Below are 14,919 nucleotides of genomic sequence, written 5' to 3'. Positions count from 1 at the left end.
TCAAGAAAGTTCTTGCAACAAGACACCTCATTGTCTACTTTTAGGGCTCTATTAGAAAACAAGTTTATTTTTTCTGTTTTAAGGCCTACGAGTATAGTAGCTACAACCAATTGCCATGGTTGACAACACTGGTAGCTCTAAGGATAAGCTAGATGGAATCAATGACCCAATGTGAGTTTGTATGTTGCATTACCTATTGTTTGCAAAATGCTGTGAAATAGCGCGTGGGGTATAAACATTCAACCCTAACCTCCTGTGAATCTGGCAAATGCTACATAAGGTGCATAATGGACATTGCAATGTGCACACAAAGGAGAACATGATTATATGAGCTCAAAGATTACTCCAACAAACAAAAAAGAAAAGAAAAAAACACTATAGTTGAGAATTTGTGCAAGGCCAAAAGCAATAGTTTACCAAGTTAAGAGAAACATACTTATGCAAAGTGAAAATGTCTACTATGTATACAATGTTGTACATATGCATGAATCTTAAGAGTAGAAATCAATAAAATATATACAACGTTGTACATTCAAGATTATTTAAGCATTAGTTTACGAGCTTTTCAAAGGTTTTGGGAGTGTGCTTATAGGTTTGCATGCCTAGAATTGCACATGAATTTAATACAAGAAGATCCTATGGTATGATAAGACCATAATCCACACTTGGTGTTTATGAAAGCATTTAGCCTTCCTCCTCAAATGCCTTGCCAGTCATGTCTACAACGAATCGATACCTAACATCGTTTTTCTCGAGTCTTTCAAGGGCCTTATTTATATAGTCTATCGGAACAACCTCAATCATACACCTGATATCCTTTTCAGCTACCAAGTTCAACATCTCTTGCATTTCTTGGATTCCACCTATAAAGCTTCCTCCAATGCTCCTCCTTCCTGCCAAAAAGACACAAGAAGATTCAAAATTTTTCTCATGTAGGAAACCAGAGTCTTCATACAATGCATAACATCATGAGCTTCTGTGAGAGAGGCACCGCATACCTAGCTACGTACGATTGGGGGGCAGGGGACCACCGGCCCGGTGGTGCATACCTAGCTAGCTACGATTGGGGGTAGGGGACCACCGGCCCCCCCACCGGACCGGTGGTCCCCTGTCCCCCAATCGTACCTAGCTAGGTATGCGGTGCCTCCCTCAGAGAAGCTCCTGATGTTGAGGTAAGTCAATATGTGGGAATTGTTGTGAGAATTTGGTCCAAAACTTCTTGTGAGAGGAAGGCAGCTACATTGAATTTAAGTTGCTTAGCCAAAGGATGAAGATACTGACCTAGGATGAGCATGGGTGTGACAAATTGCATCGGCCCTGGGACAACTCCAACCATCACGAGCTTTCCATTCACCTTTAGCAGATCAAGATAGGGCTCAAGAGGGTGCACACTAGGTATCGTATCTATAATGAAATCCAATGTTTGCTCTGCTGCCTGCAATAAACAAAGTGAGCACAACTTGTAAAACCATCATAGTACACTACATAAAACAAGGTGAAGCCTCAATTCTTAGGCATTGTAAAACAAAATGTGGCCCTTTAATGAAGAGACCCATTTGCTAATTAAACAGGTCACAAAAATAATTTTTACACCTTTCTCCCTTCTCCACTAGGGCATGTTTGCCAAAAAGTCATATATTAGCTGGTTATAACCATTCACATACACAACAAGAAGGAAGGTTCTCTAGCTGCAAAAGCATCATGAATTGCTACAAGAAAACTTGATTTCACAAGATGAAGGAGCTCCTTGAATCTACAAGATCTAGGCGCTACATCGAGGCCCATATCGACAAAATAACAATATCATCATTGGGTGCCTTGGTTCAACATGTGTTTTAGGCCTAGTTATATCATGTTTGATTATGATATATATGACCCAAATGGTTTTATGTGTTCTTTTTAAAACAAATGCTTAGTTGAGCTTGCATTAAGCACAAACGGATACACAGTGCCATATCCTTTGCACAAGATTATCTTGAAAAAGACTACATCGAAGGAGGGCCAACACCCTCGACTAACCTTACTTACGCAGCTTGCATGTTTGGTTCCTATGGGCATACTGGGGCTCACAGTGACTAAGATGCAAATAAATATAAATTGGGAAAAATTATGTTTAAAGGAGAAAAAAACATCTAATGTGATCCACAATATTCATTTGAATTATATTAGAGTGCATATAACTATAACCCTATTTGTTTACTTTAATTAGAATCTTTAACATTAACAAAAGGTGCATCAAGCATTATGAAAGGAAACACCTTCATTTTGAGGTCATCTGAACTAAGAAGAAAGGCATCGGCCCCCAACACCTCACACGCTTCTCTTTCTTTTGAGGGTGAAGAGCTTATAACAGTAACATGAAGACCAAAAGCCTTTGCAAACTTCACAACCATATGACCAACTCCACCTAATCCCATCACACCACATGTCTTCCCTTTGGATGCACTATCCATGCCATAAAATTTCATGGGGCTATACACTGTTATTCCCGCACATAATAGAGGTGCTGCCGCATCCAATGGGAGATTTTTTGGAATATGCACCACAAACCTACACAATTCCAATGAAAATCACATCAAATTTGCATCTTGAAGAAACTACGAACTCTTGATCGACTCTATTTGAACCACATCTTAAGGGCAAACATCCTCTAGACATTCACTTCCTAAATTTACCTGTAATTTACTACCATGTAATCAGAAAAGCCTCCTTGGGTTGGATTTCCATCATAGTACACGTCATTGTAGGTCCATTTCTTTTGTTTACAATATTGCTCAATGCCTTCCCCGCAAGCACTGCAATCACCACACGAGCCCACAATGCACCCAACGCCAACTCGATCTCCCTTGGAGAACACATGCTTTGCTTCATCTCCCATATCATATACCAACCCTGTGACTTCATGCCTATATCATATGATAGAGTAACATGCTTTAGATACATTTTTGAATCAAAAAAAGAAAATGCGAAGAAAATATAGATTGATGTAATTATTTTCTTGACGCATATATATATATATATATATATATATATATATAAAATCTCTTCTCATACGTACGCGCGCGCGTGTGTGTGTGTGTGTTTAGCAAGGAGAGGAGAATGGAAATCCTTCTATCACATTGAACACACACATGTACCTACACGATAAGGTGGCTATTTTGGCCTACATAAGGCCTTAGAAGACTCTTGGAACTCTTGAGAGCCCCATCTGTTAATCGAATATCTTGTCAATATAATGAAAACCCCTTCCTCTTTTATAATAGTATAGATTCCTCTAGAAGAGAAAATTCTTCTAATGACACACTCATGGAAATTTTAACCTTCACACTAAGAGAAACAAATCCTAAAGAAAAGCACAAATATTGGTCAAATCCTACCGTAACCCCCCTCTCGCTCAACGGTTCTCTCTTTCTAATCCTTTGTGTTTAGTAATATTTAAGCCACGGATCCAACTGATGCACAATGGGGAGGTGCATTGATAATGCTTGATTACAATAGAAAGGCTTGTCCTAAAAACTTGAAAAATCTTAATGTCAAAATTTTTAGAGATGAATAATAAATAAAAAGCTCTTCAATTTCACTTGCACTGCTTTTTGGTAGAAAAGAAGGGTGTATGCCAAGGGAGTTTCAACCCGTGTACAAGGAACACCCTTCAAATTTTCTTGAAGAAGATTCAAGAAAATTTTCTTCTGTGTAGACTATAGTCTCTCTCTCTCTCTCTCCTCAAATTGGAGAGAAAGACAGTGCCAACGTCTGTCTCCAGACGCCTTGTTTTTACATGTGTTATATGATACAATGCAAAAGTGAATTGCCAGCAGGGTCTGAACAGAGAAGAAGAAGAAGAGAGAAAAGAACGTCTCAAGAATTTATCCGACCAGTGTTGAACTCAAGACCTGTTATGAATGACTGAGAGAGAGAGTACCCAGCGACCATGGGGTAGCGAGAGGAGCCATAGTCGTCACGGAGCTGGTGCAAGTCGGTGTGGCAAATGCCGCAGAAGAGCACCTCCACCACCACATCCTCCGCCCCTATCGCCCTGCACCCGTGCACACACACACACACACACACACTCGTGTTACACATTTTCATCTCTCTCTCTCTCTCTCACTCACACACACACACACACACACACACACACTACCACTGCACATTTCCATCTCTACCACAGCTTTTCTGTCACTACAAGTGGTCATGAGCTGACCTGAGCTGGAGATCGAAGGGCTCCAAGGAGCCTGTTTTGTCCTTGGCTGCCCATGCACGCGCCTTCATCCCGCCAGCCACCGCCTCTCCCTTGCACTCCTCTTCCATGCTCCCCATCCTGCCTGTGTGTGTGTGTGTGTGTGTGTGTGTGTGTGTGAGAGAGAGTGAGAGAGAGAGAGAGAGAGAGAGAGAGAGGGGGGGGGGGGGGGGGGGGGGGGCGACGCCAACTCAAGAAATAGACGCAAAAGCCTGTGTGTGACTTTGTCTTGTGAAAAAGCTGCGCTACCGACGCCCACCCACTGCCACCCCTCCCTCTCTCTCTCTCTCTCTCTCTCTCTCTCCATCATTGAAACCCGCTTGCCGAACAAGCTCCCACCCAACCTTTTCGATTAAAAAGATTTTGTATCCCACCTTCACCAAAAGCACTAAAACTGTCCCTTTAGTGGAATGTTTGATGTTTGATTCTTCTCTAGAGAGAGTACTAAAGCGAAATATCCTTGGACAAGGACCATGGCAATTCTTGAGGGGAAGTGAAGCACAAGCATAACCCACTCCCATCTCTCCGCCTACAATCATGTTATAGATAACCTCATCATTGCTTTTTTGGCGAACATGTTCACCCTTGAAAGCGCAATTTTTGCCAACAAAGCTACATGTAATTGAGCATAAACTCGTACATCATTAATCTGCCAATCAACAAGCTAGAGAGTGCATGTAAGCATAGTAAAATAATTCTTTGCTTGATATGTGGTGAATTGACACAGTTTTTGAGTAGTTTTCGCACGTAAACAGTTAGATGCTAAGATCAGACACTTAGATTGGCACACAAAGACTAGACACATTTGAGTCCACCACCACTGGTTTTCTTTTTTGCACGCATCCTCGCATGGATCCTGCAAAGATCAAAGAGACATAGTTTTGTATGCAAAAAAAGTATTTCCATAAATGTCATGAGAAAGAGCACCTCTACACAAGTAACCTTAACAGATCTTTGGTCTATTGTGGGAATCACCCTTATGTGGATCAAGCTACTCGTCTCTGTGCTATTGCTCAACAGAGAACACCAAATCATCTCTATGAAAAGAGAATTCCCCAAAGCTTGCCATAAAATATGTCGTGTGATTAATCGCTTGTAGAAGTATGGACATAAATTGTTGCTTTGAAAAAGAGGAGATAAAAGCAAGAAAAAGATATGGATCAATCTCCTTAAAAAGAGCCTTCCAAAATTGCTTTCTGAGAATTTTTTCAAATTGACACTCTTAGTGTACCTGCAAAGTTGGACAAGTGTACACTATCGCTTGCAAATTCCCATTGCAGGCGTGGAAGAGATACGATGTAGTGCCGCTCCGCTTCCATGATAAGAAAAAGAACTAAAGGATGCAAATTAGGTTTATTTGAGGACTATAAGTTTATTGAGTAGTGGTCAAGGCTTGATAACAAGTAAGCTCAATGTTGACATGTATGCCAAATATGGTGCTTTGGCAATGCTTTGGCCGATAAGTATTCCTAATACGATGTTCTGGCATTGACATGGTTGATATGTAATCAATTGTGGTGCCCTTACGGAAGCACATAGAGTTATTGATGAACTCTACTCAAAGTGTCGTTTACTGGAAATCGTTGATTACAGGATATGTACATTATGGTTGTGGCAGGGTTTTTGTGGGCAATGTTAATCGAATGCAAAGGGAAGGCCTTTTGTCAAATGCAACCACCTATACTTGCATCTTGAGGGCATGTGGCACCATCCAAGACACTAAAATGGGCAACACATTTCACAAGGATATTGTCAGTTAGGGGCTGTTGAAAATGAGCAATGCCTTGGCTGATATATATATGCAAAAAGTTGGTGCCTTTATGAAGCCAAACAATGGCTGCCCATGACCCGAAGTGCAAATGGATGTCCAAGGGGGGGCCCAAGGCTTAAATGTGTGAAGAGAAAAAGGAAAGAAAAATGGTGGCATTGGCAGCGAACCAGGTACGTAGGGAGGGAGAGAGCTATAGCAGCTTGTGTGAAGCTCGAACGTTGGCGACCATGAAATGAAAGCTCATCAGCAAGCTGGGGCACCTAATTTCGGCACCATTATCAATGGATTTTAGGCAACTCAATGTTGGAGCTTCCACGTCAGCGGTGGTTGTTCCCACAATGACGGCGCCGTCGTTGTTAAGTTAGGAGGGCTAATTTAAGAAGTTTCTTTTGCAAGGCATGAAGAAAAACGTGAAGGGCAAGGAGAGAGGGGGAACGAGGAGATCTCTCTCTATCTCCCTCGACTAAGCAAGGAAGGCATGAAGAGAAAAGGAGAAGCGTGGCTTTAGAGATGAGAGACATGAAGCCCGTGGTTTGATAGAGCAAGAAGAAGGAGAAGGGAAGGGTTTGTCTCCAAAAGCTGCATAGTTATTATGCTATGGTTATCAACTAAAACCGGGATTGGTACGGCTATCGACATTGTTGGAGTTGCTTTGTACTCTCTAATAAAATCAGAGCAAAGAGAGAAAGCCCGTGGTTTTGCAAGGCATGAAGAGGAGAGCTCGTGGTGTGAGAGTAGGGAAGAAGAAGGCATGGGGGGGGGGAGCTCTCTCAATCTCTCTCGCGACTAAGGTGAGAGACCTATCTCTATCTCTTGACTAAGCTCGCGTTCTTTCTCTCCGTCGACTCAGTGAAGCAAGGCAATTAAAGAGAGCTTTTGAGAGCTTTTGACGACCATCAGAGAGAAGGTTTTGAAGACTTCTTGACGGCAATTGAAAGGAGAAGAACGCCACAGAGAGCGGATTTTGATCTTTGATCCATTATAAACAAAATCTTTCAATCTAACTATACCATTCAAAAATACCCAGTTGAACTCATATGGTCCAGATTATGTAATCTTCAGATTGGGTTTGTTAACTTACTATCATGCCAGTATTTCCCATATTGTTGCACTACCTCTTCGTCCAACATTGCTCTCTCTCTCTCTCTCTCTCTCTCTCTCTCTCTCTCTCTCTCATCTCGTCCAATTTCAGCAAATCACCCAGTCTCTTTTTCAGGTTAGTGTTATAATCTAGATTATTTTTTGTTGCAACTTTGAGACTAGGAATTGCAAACTCCAATGGACAATAGCCTCTGTACCATACACCATTATGAATTGTTTCATTCTAGTAGCTATCTTGTAGGCTGTTGGATATGCTCATAGTGCACTCTGAAGCTTTTCATCCCAATTGTGGGGCTCCTTCTAGAAAATTGTAGCTAGTAGGCCCGTCTTTATGGTCCTGTTAATGTTTTTAGTCTTTCCATTGCATTTGGGATAATATAATGCTGATTTTTTATGCTTGATAGAGAATATCTTAAGAATACTATCATTGATGAAATGAGTTCCTTGATCTGAGACTATTTCCAAAGGATAGCCATACTGACATATGATATGTTCATATATAAACAAGGCTATGGACTTGGCAGTATTGTTGGGGAGTGCCTTAGCTTCCATCCATTTACTAACATAGCATGGTTCCATAACTATGACTTGTTCTTTTTGGGTGCGACTTTCTTGAAAGGCCCCATAAAATCTAGTCCCCACTTCATAAAATATTTCTAAGGGCTGAATAGTGGTTTGTGGTGCTATATCTATTGTAGTAGTTCTACCCATTCTCTCACAAATGTCACATGTCTCGCAAGAATCTCAAGCATCTAGCATCATACTCTGCCACCATAAACCATCCTATAGAATTTTCTTATAAATGATATCAATGGAAAAGTGTCCTCTTAAACTCTCAGTGTGGGCTTTAGTAATGACCTGTATTCTTTCTCGTATAGGTACACACCTCCTTAAGACTCCATCGATACCTAATCAATACCAAGATCTAATAATAATATTAAACTTCAAACTTTTGAGAATGAGCACCTTCTTATTTGGACTACAATTAGTTCTCTCGTATACCTCCATATTGCAAGAAGTCATTCTAGATTAGGTTCTTCAATAGTCGTCATCTGAAATAATTTAGCATCTATTGGCTCATCTCTCAATGAAGTTGATGAGACACCTTCAATGCCTTTGGACACGAAGTATGTGCCATGATGAGTCTTACCAAGATCATGAAAAATTTTAAATTTAAACTCCAGTAAAAACATCATCCATCTGACCAATCTTCCCTAGATGATGACCTTGTTTATTAGATACAACAGAGCTTGATTATCTACATAGAAGTGAAATAACTTTCCCAACAAGTAGTGTTTGAATTTTGTAGCACTGAAAATGATTCCCCAATGCCTTCCTTGTTGTAGTTATATACCCTTGCTCTGCCTTACTGAATCTCCGAATGGAAAGGTACACTGAGTAAGGTAATCAGTTTGTCATTCTAGTTGAGCTAAAATAACACCCATCACCATGGTAGACGCATCAAGATGCACACGGACAATGACATCCAATTTGGCTGGTGGAGCACTGGTTTCATGCTAATATTGATTTTCATATTTTCATTATTAGATGTGTTTAAGCTAGCCAATTCAACATCTCTTTTAGATGGTGCCTGACTGCTTTGTTTTCGTGAACGGATATTCCAATGTTTATGTTCGGCTTCAACACGATTTAATATGGTGCTTCCATGTATATTCTCACATGATGCTACCTTAGGTGTTTGGTTCATTGTGTCCTCTGAAGTTGTATTGTCTAGATTAATTAGTTTCTTCCCTTAGTTTCATTCAGTAAAACTCTCTGGTATTGTTCTCGCTATTCTTGCACACTTTTCTGATCCAACAATACGACATCTAGATCTATCTTGACAATGGGAAATATACATTGAGGCTAGCATCCTCTCTATCCTTTTAGTGCTATTATTTTTGCAAAGTTCTTCAACCTCATTGCCCTCTTCTAGCTTCCGGTGTTGTGTGCCTGTACCTGTCCGGTGTTGTGTGCCTGTACCTGGATTCTTCGGTGATGTCCTGGTATAGTGAGTGTTTGGCCTGCATAATTGTGCACGACCCTTGCACTTTGCCACCAAGGTTTTCCCATAAACATGTTGTAGGCACCTTGCACATCCATTACCAAAAAGCTGGTTTTAAACTTCTCAGATCTGACCTTTATTTGTAAATTCTGTAGTAGACCACTAGCTTGCACTATGGTCTAACCTGCCATTCTAATTCTGAATGGTGTAGGCTTCATTTTAGTCATCCCAATTTCTATTTGATATGCTTGCCTAGTATATATATATATATATATATATACCAGTTCCTCTATCCAAAATGACTCCAAATAGCGGTTCCCATAGCTTCTGGAATTGTAGTCTAATTGGATCACTAGCACTTTGTGATCCCTAATATCAAATCATGCCACTAAAATCACTTCAGATTCCTTGTGTTGTTGTTTCTTGATGAACTTGGAAACCTCAAGCAAGGTCACTCTGACTTCATTCGGTTGGATAGTTAGCTTATGGATCCGTTCGCATACCTTTACATAGATCTCATCTTGTTCATTTCTAGAGCTCAACTCTGAACTGGATGATCTAACTTTTGGATGACTATCCTCAAAGTGCCACATCTGTGTTGTTCTCTTCCCTACCCATGGATCCTTTGTTGGAAAGTTAGATTTTCCTTTCTGAACATTTCTAGTATTATCAACACTTTGCAAGTCAATCTCGACTTGCAAAACCTCCTCTGAATTCTTCTTGCCAAAACTATTCTCTGATTTCAGTTGTCTTTTCATGAGTCTTCACCTCAAAACTAGTAAGACTTCTTGTTGTTTGGGCTATTGAAGTTGCTGGTAAAAGATTCTAGATAGACTTGGCCTTTGAGCACTCTGGTGCTTTTGGCTTCCTGCTGTCTAGATCCTAACTCATCTGATCAGCCAACACTCTCTACACTTGCCACTTGTCCACCTCCTTGGCTTACCTTTAGCCATCTAGACTGCCCTTTGCTTTTCCCATTGCTCGCTCTCCTCACTTTGCTTCAATCAAGTGACTCGCTCCTCTCTCTTTGATGGCAACTCTAGAGCTCCTAGTGATTACTCTCATCGGTATTGGCTATGCCATCTTCCCCTCAGGTACTTCAACTTTTTGATTGTCGAGACATTGAGCTAAAATATCCCCATACTTTCCACGTGTGACAACTAAAATTTCTTCTTGTAAATCAATTATGCCTCTTCCACGATCGGAAAGTTCTAGTATTTGCCTCTGCCAACCATACCACTAGTACCAGCTTCATTATCTGGGTTTTCAACCGCCTTCTCTTACTTGATTGGGTCAGGGTTGGTCAATGCAATCAGGGACATGCCTTTCTCTTCCTTAAAGTGGTGTACCTTGACCTTGCAATTGTTCCATAAATGGCTAAAATCCTTACAATATGTGCAATGGGCACACTCCTCAATTCAATGCTCTTTGGATTTTCACCTTATGACCAGGATTTCCCAAAAGATCTCAAATATCTGTCTAGACATCTCCTCAATTGTCCATATCCAGGCTCCTTTCGTCTTTGCTGGAGCTGGATGATGAATCTTCTATTTTATGCCTTTTTCGGTCCTTCTCCTTCTTGGCCTATTGCTCCAATTTCGCAGCTCTCTGAACTAAAATATTAAATTTAAGAGATCTTTGAACTAAATTATTAAGTTTCATCGAATCTAGTACCATTTGCATGCGTAATATCTTTCTTATTTCCTAGTGAGCTCTTTGATCTTCTCTACCTAGCTCCTTACTGAGACCTTACCCTGCTAAATCTTGTCGAGTTCACAGAGGATATCTTCATCTCCTCTGTTATGTCTAAGTGACTCACTGGCCTCACCATTAAATTTAGCTTTGTCCTTGTCAGTTGAATGGAGAGAACCATGTGACTAGTAGCGTCATTTATCTCTCTTTGAATGTCTTCTTCGTGAATGTTCCGACTGTTCAGAAGCTCGATGCGCATCAGAGTCTCTATGCATGGGTTTGCTTGTGTCCCCTCTCCTTGTAATCATGTTCGAATGTAATCACACTCCTACTCTGATCCTTCAAAAATCATATTGATATAATCCTACTCTTCAACAGACATTCTAGGGGCTCTCCTTCCTCGGGTAGGCATGGTGAATAGCTGACTAACTCTGATTCCTAACTTGAGAGAGTGGTTCTTGCCAAGATCTTTAACTCACCACAGTGATTGCCAAAATGGAATGAGTTGAGGGTTTGATAGCTATTGTAGAGTTAGGTTCAGAGTAATTGAATAGACATACCGAGTTATATATGTATATGTAAAGACTTTAGATGACCATATGAACAGGCTTCAGATGATCGGATGATTGAATGATAGATTGACAACAACTACACTAAATTGAATAAAGTTCAGATCATAAGACACTGAATAAGAGATAAATTGGTACAAGACTCTGGACATTATGGACTAAAGACCTAAAATTTAGTTCTCGTTTGCAAAGTACAATGGATTACAAATGCTCAACCTTGATTGCTAGCAAGAGATCTAAGAGCGACTAAAGGGATTCAAGAGTTTCAAGGGAGGATCTCTCTATAGTAGATAAAAGACCGTTCCCACCAACTACAACAAGCTTCCAATTTTACATATCACTTTTGATGTCAATTATTTTGCTATGTCTTGAGTCACTCACGGCCAAGGACCAAATATAAAGATCACTTTTGTGACCTATTTTTTGAAGTTGATTAATGAGAAAAACTCCACTAATCATTTGACATTGTCTATGTCTATCTACAAGCTTTATCTGCTCTTTTCTTTTACTTGTGAAGGTTCTTCACGGCTCGTGCTATTTCTCATGTTAGTTAATGAGTTCCTATGAGGTGTTCAATGTTGTATCTCAAGGTTTACAAATCCGATTGATGAACCACCAGATGCATAGGATAGCTCTCATCATTCCTAAGCCCCAGCATACAATAAATGCACATTTTGACTTGATAAAATGTTACAATATCATTTTTGCATGTGAACATTGTTTAGAGGTTTTGAGACCATATGATTGAATGCCCTAGTTTTCTTACTCATTCATATAAGTTTGGTTGCATTTTGATTCCGCTAAGTCAAATATAGAGGTTGACTTCTAGTTAGAGACTAGTCTTTGATGATTTTGGATCATTTGAGAGTTGAGTATTAGACTATAGCTTACATAGATATTATTTTCCAAGGATTTGACAAATCCTTGTTGCCTCCATGCTCTAGTTGGGTCTACTAAATCCCTCCTATTGACAATAATGTGAGGTTCTCGATAATCCTACAATAAGATTAGAGCCGATTGTTTAACATTTGGTGGGCCGTAGTCACCTAAGCTAGAGAAAACAGTCATAAATAGTCAATTTTTGTTGAAAATCTTCCTTTACTTTTTTCTACATTAATCCTTCTTATCATATATAAGTGACCATTGGTTTGGTTGTTTATGTTTAGGTTATATGTGAAAGACCGAAGGAAACTAGGATATGCCATTCTCCACCCAACCATTCACTTTTATAGGCTTCTAGCTTGCTTTTAGGAAACCCCTAAAACTTACATGCGTAGTGGGTCTTTCCTAGGGCCACCCCCCTGGTCCTACCCTTGTCCTGACATTACTCTCCCCTTGGAGAAGCATTTTTACCCTCAAAAGCAAAAGTGGGATATGGCTTCGGAAGAACACTATAGTTTCCCCACTTGAGCTATACCATGAAAGTCAAGAATAAGTTTAGGTTCATGTACTTGAGTGGGAGGTTCAATGAAATCAACACGAACATTTTGATTGCCAACATTGTTGTCCCTCTATAAGCATTTACCTAAATGGCTTACACAAAAAATCGGATGAATATGAGACTGTGGAGACTATATTTCCAATTCGCTTAAGTCTTTTAAATGCACCATAGTTGCAAGAAGATGTCGAAAAACGGGCTTTAACGGTTCTCTCGGGCACTATTCAAGCCTAAGAGGTTGAAACCTATTCTTTCCCTTTGTCTTTTACATTTGGAGAACTAGGAAGTGCAAGCAATTGTAATTGTTTCCCTTTCGCTTTATTCGCCCCAACTATTGGGGAAGAAGTTGAAGCACCTTTGATTTGTACCTCAAGAGAAGGTGAGGCAGGTTGAGGGGTAGGGACAACTGAAGGAGGTGGTTGCAGATTTCGTTCCAGACTTTGAGACTACATATGACCAAATTTGCCACAATGGAAGCAAGAGTTTGAAAATTTACCCTATTTGAGTTTGAATCGACGATTTCCAACCACTGCATCCCCAGAATCGACCAAAATGTCTGCCGGTGTGGGAATGTCCATACCCCTCAGAATAGAAAAACGATTTGTGTTTGCATCCAGCTTAGGAGGGCAAATGACTTTGCCCAACTGGCAGCCAAAAAGGTAAGAAAGTGACGCCAAGTGCAAGGAAAGTCGACCACCTCAACCCAGACAAGGCACTTGTGACGAATAAGGCTCTGATAATCCTTGGTCAGAGCCCACGGCAACACATGAGTCATTTGCGTATTGAAGAAGAGAAGAGACATTTCAAGCAAAGCATCCCTAGCAACCATGTCTGCTAACAAGACTTCATAAAATCCTATCGCGCCAAAGTAAACCCCCCGGATTGCTTGCCGCTTCAGCAAGAAATCAACCCATTGGCCTACATCTTGAGCAATAGGCATTTTTCCTAGGAAAAAGAGAATCACCGCATTTAGGGCATATTAAGCAACAACTGTTGCTCCTGCACCGGAATGCGCACTCCATTACTGGAGCTAGCCCTTCCAAGGCTCGACGCGCATCTTCAAAATCCTCATGTAAACATTCTTTGATGAGGGCCAAGGGATCCATAGCCAAATTCTCCAAGGCTTTCCGACGTTTGTAGATGCACTGTTTGAGTGGATCCATCAGACGACGAAATCACTCTCCTAGTCCTGAGGCTAAATCGGGTGCAGCACACACACACAGACCCCACGCTGTACTTGGGCTTCAAAAACTTTTCGACTCATTGAACACAATCACACACTCTGCTGAATTCAGAAAGCCTAGGGTACACTGTACATCACACTCTGCTGAAATCAGAAGAACCTAGGGTACACTGCACATACACACACGCACACACACCCCCACACACAGAGCTAAGTGATCACCCAGCAGCGGAAAGCAAGATGAAGGGTCTGGCTGCAAACTGCACGCCGAACAGTGCAACGCAGGGGCTGCAGGGCGCAGGGATGGGCAATGCGCTAGGGCTGCAGGGCTCAGGATAGGGCGGCGCACAGAGCCAGACAGCGTGAGATCGCGCTATACACAGACACACGTGCTCTCTCTTCACTCACATCGCAATACATACATCACACGATTGTAGCAAAGACATTCAATTTGCTACCTAGTGCAACCCCCTTGAATATTCCTGTGTGCAGCAGCCAATAGAATATCTGAGGCTTACATTATGGAACCACCAAAAATGAGGGGCTGTGTTGCTTTTGTGCTGGTGGCTTTATTTTGTTTTGCAGACCGGGGAAGGAGGAAAAAGAAGGCTGGGGGTGTGGGGGAAGGGAGGGGGGGATCGTACTATATTATCTAAACTTGTGGCAATTTGCCTGTTGATTCTTGACAATAATCATGTACACCTTGAAGTGGTGTCTGCTATCACCTACGATCACTGCAGAAAATGGTTTGTGCTCTGCTTTATAATACAGAAACTCCGAAGGATCGCAAATGCTACACTACAGACTTCACAAAGAATTGATCTCTAAAATTTGCAGCGGGATCCAGATACGAAACCACGTGAATCAAGGACTTTCCTTTGGGCTTGAATTACCTGTTGAAGCAAACAAAGCTTACATTTTGA

The 14,919-nt window shown here is 41.0% G+C and overlaps 2 protein-coding genes across 2 annotated transcripts in view; both read right to left on the bottom strand.

The window, feature by feature from the left end:
• Positions 1-487: 487 nt before the first annotated feature.
• Positions 488-4,408, bottom strand: LOC147455534 (putative cinnamyl alcohol dehydrogenase). Its single transcript, XM_086514289.1, has 6 exons — positions 4,202-4,408; positions 3,923-4,036; positions 2,676-2,906; positions 2,259-2,550; positions 1,282-1,435; positions 488-893 (listed from the first exon to the last, which is right to left on the bottom strand). The coding sequence occupies exons 1-6, from the start codon at positions 4,315-4,317 to the stop codon at positions 685-687; spliced, it is 1,116 nt and encodes a 371-aa protein (XP_086370415.1). The 5' UTR covers positions 4,318-4,408; the 3' UTR covers positions 488-684.
• Positions 4,409-14,749: 10,341 nt separating this feature from the next.
• Positions 14,750-14,919, bottom strand: part of ENOC (cytosolic enolase) — an 87,307-nt gene continuing 87,137 nt past the window's right edge. The window contains exon 14 of the mRNA XM_086514288.1: positions 14,750-14,889. The gene's annotated coding sequence lies outside the window, so the exon portion shown is untranslated. The remainder of the gene's footprint in view (positions 14,890-14,919) is intronic.

Source organism: Adiantum capillus-veneris, chromosome 6, assembly GCF_014529385.1.
Source record: "Adiantum capillus-veneris isolate H3 chromosome 6, ASM1452938v2, whole genome shotgun sequence".
Classification (NCBI taxonomy): Eukaryota; Viridiplantae; Streptophyta; class Polypodiopsida; order Polypodiales; family Pteridaceae; genus Adiantum; species Adiantum capillus-veneris.
Note: the sequence above shows the minus strand (reverse complement) of the source record. Positions and strands in the feature narration are given on the sequence as shown.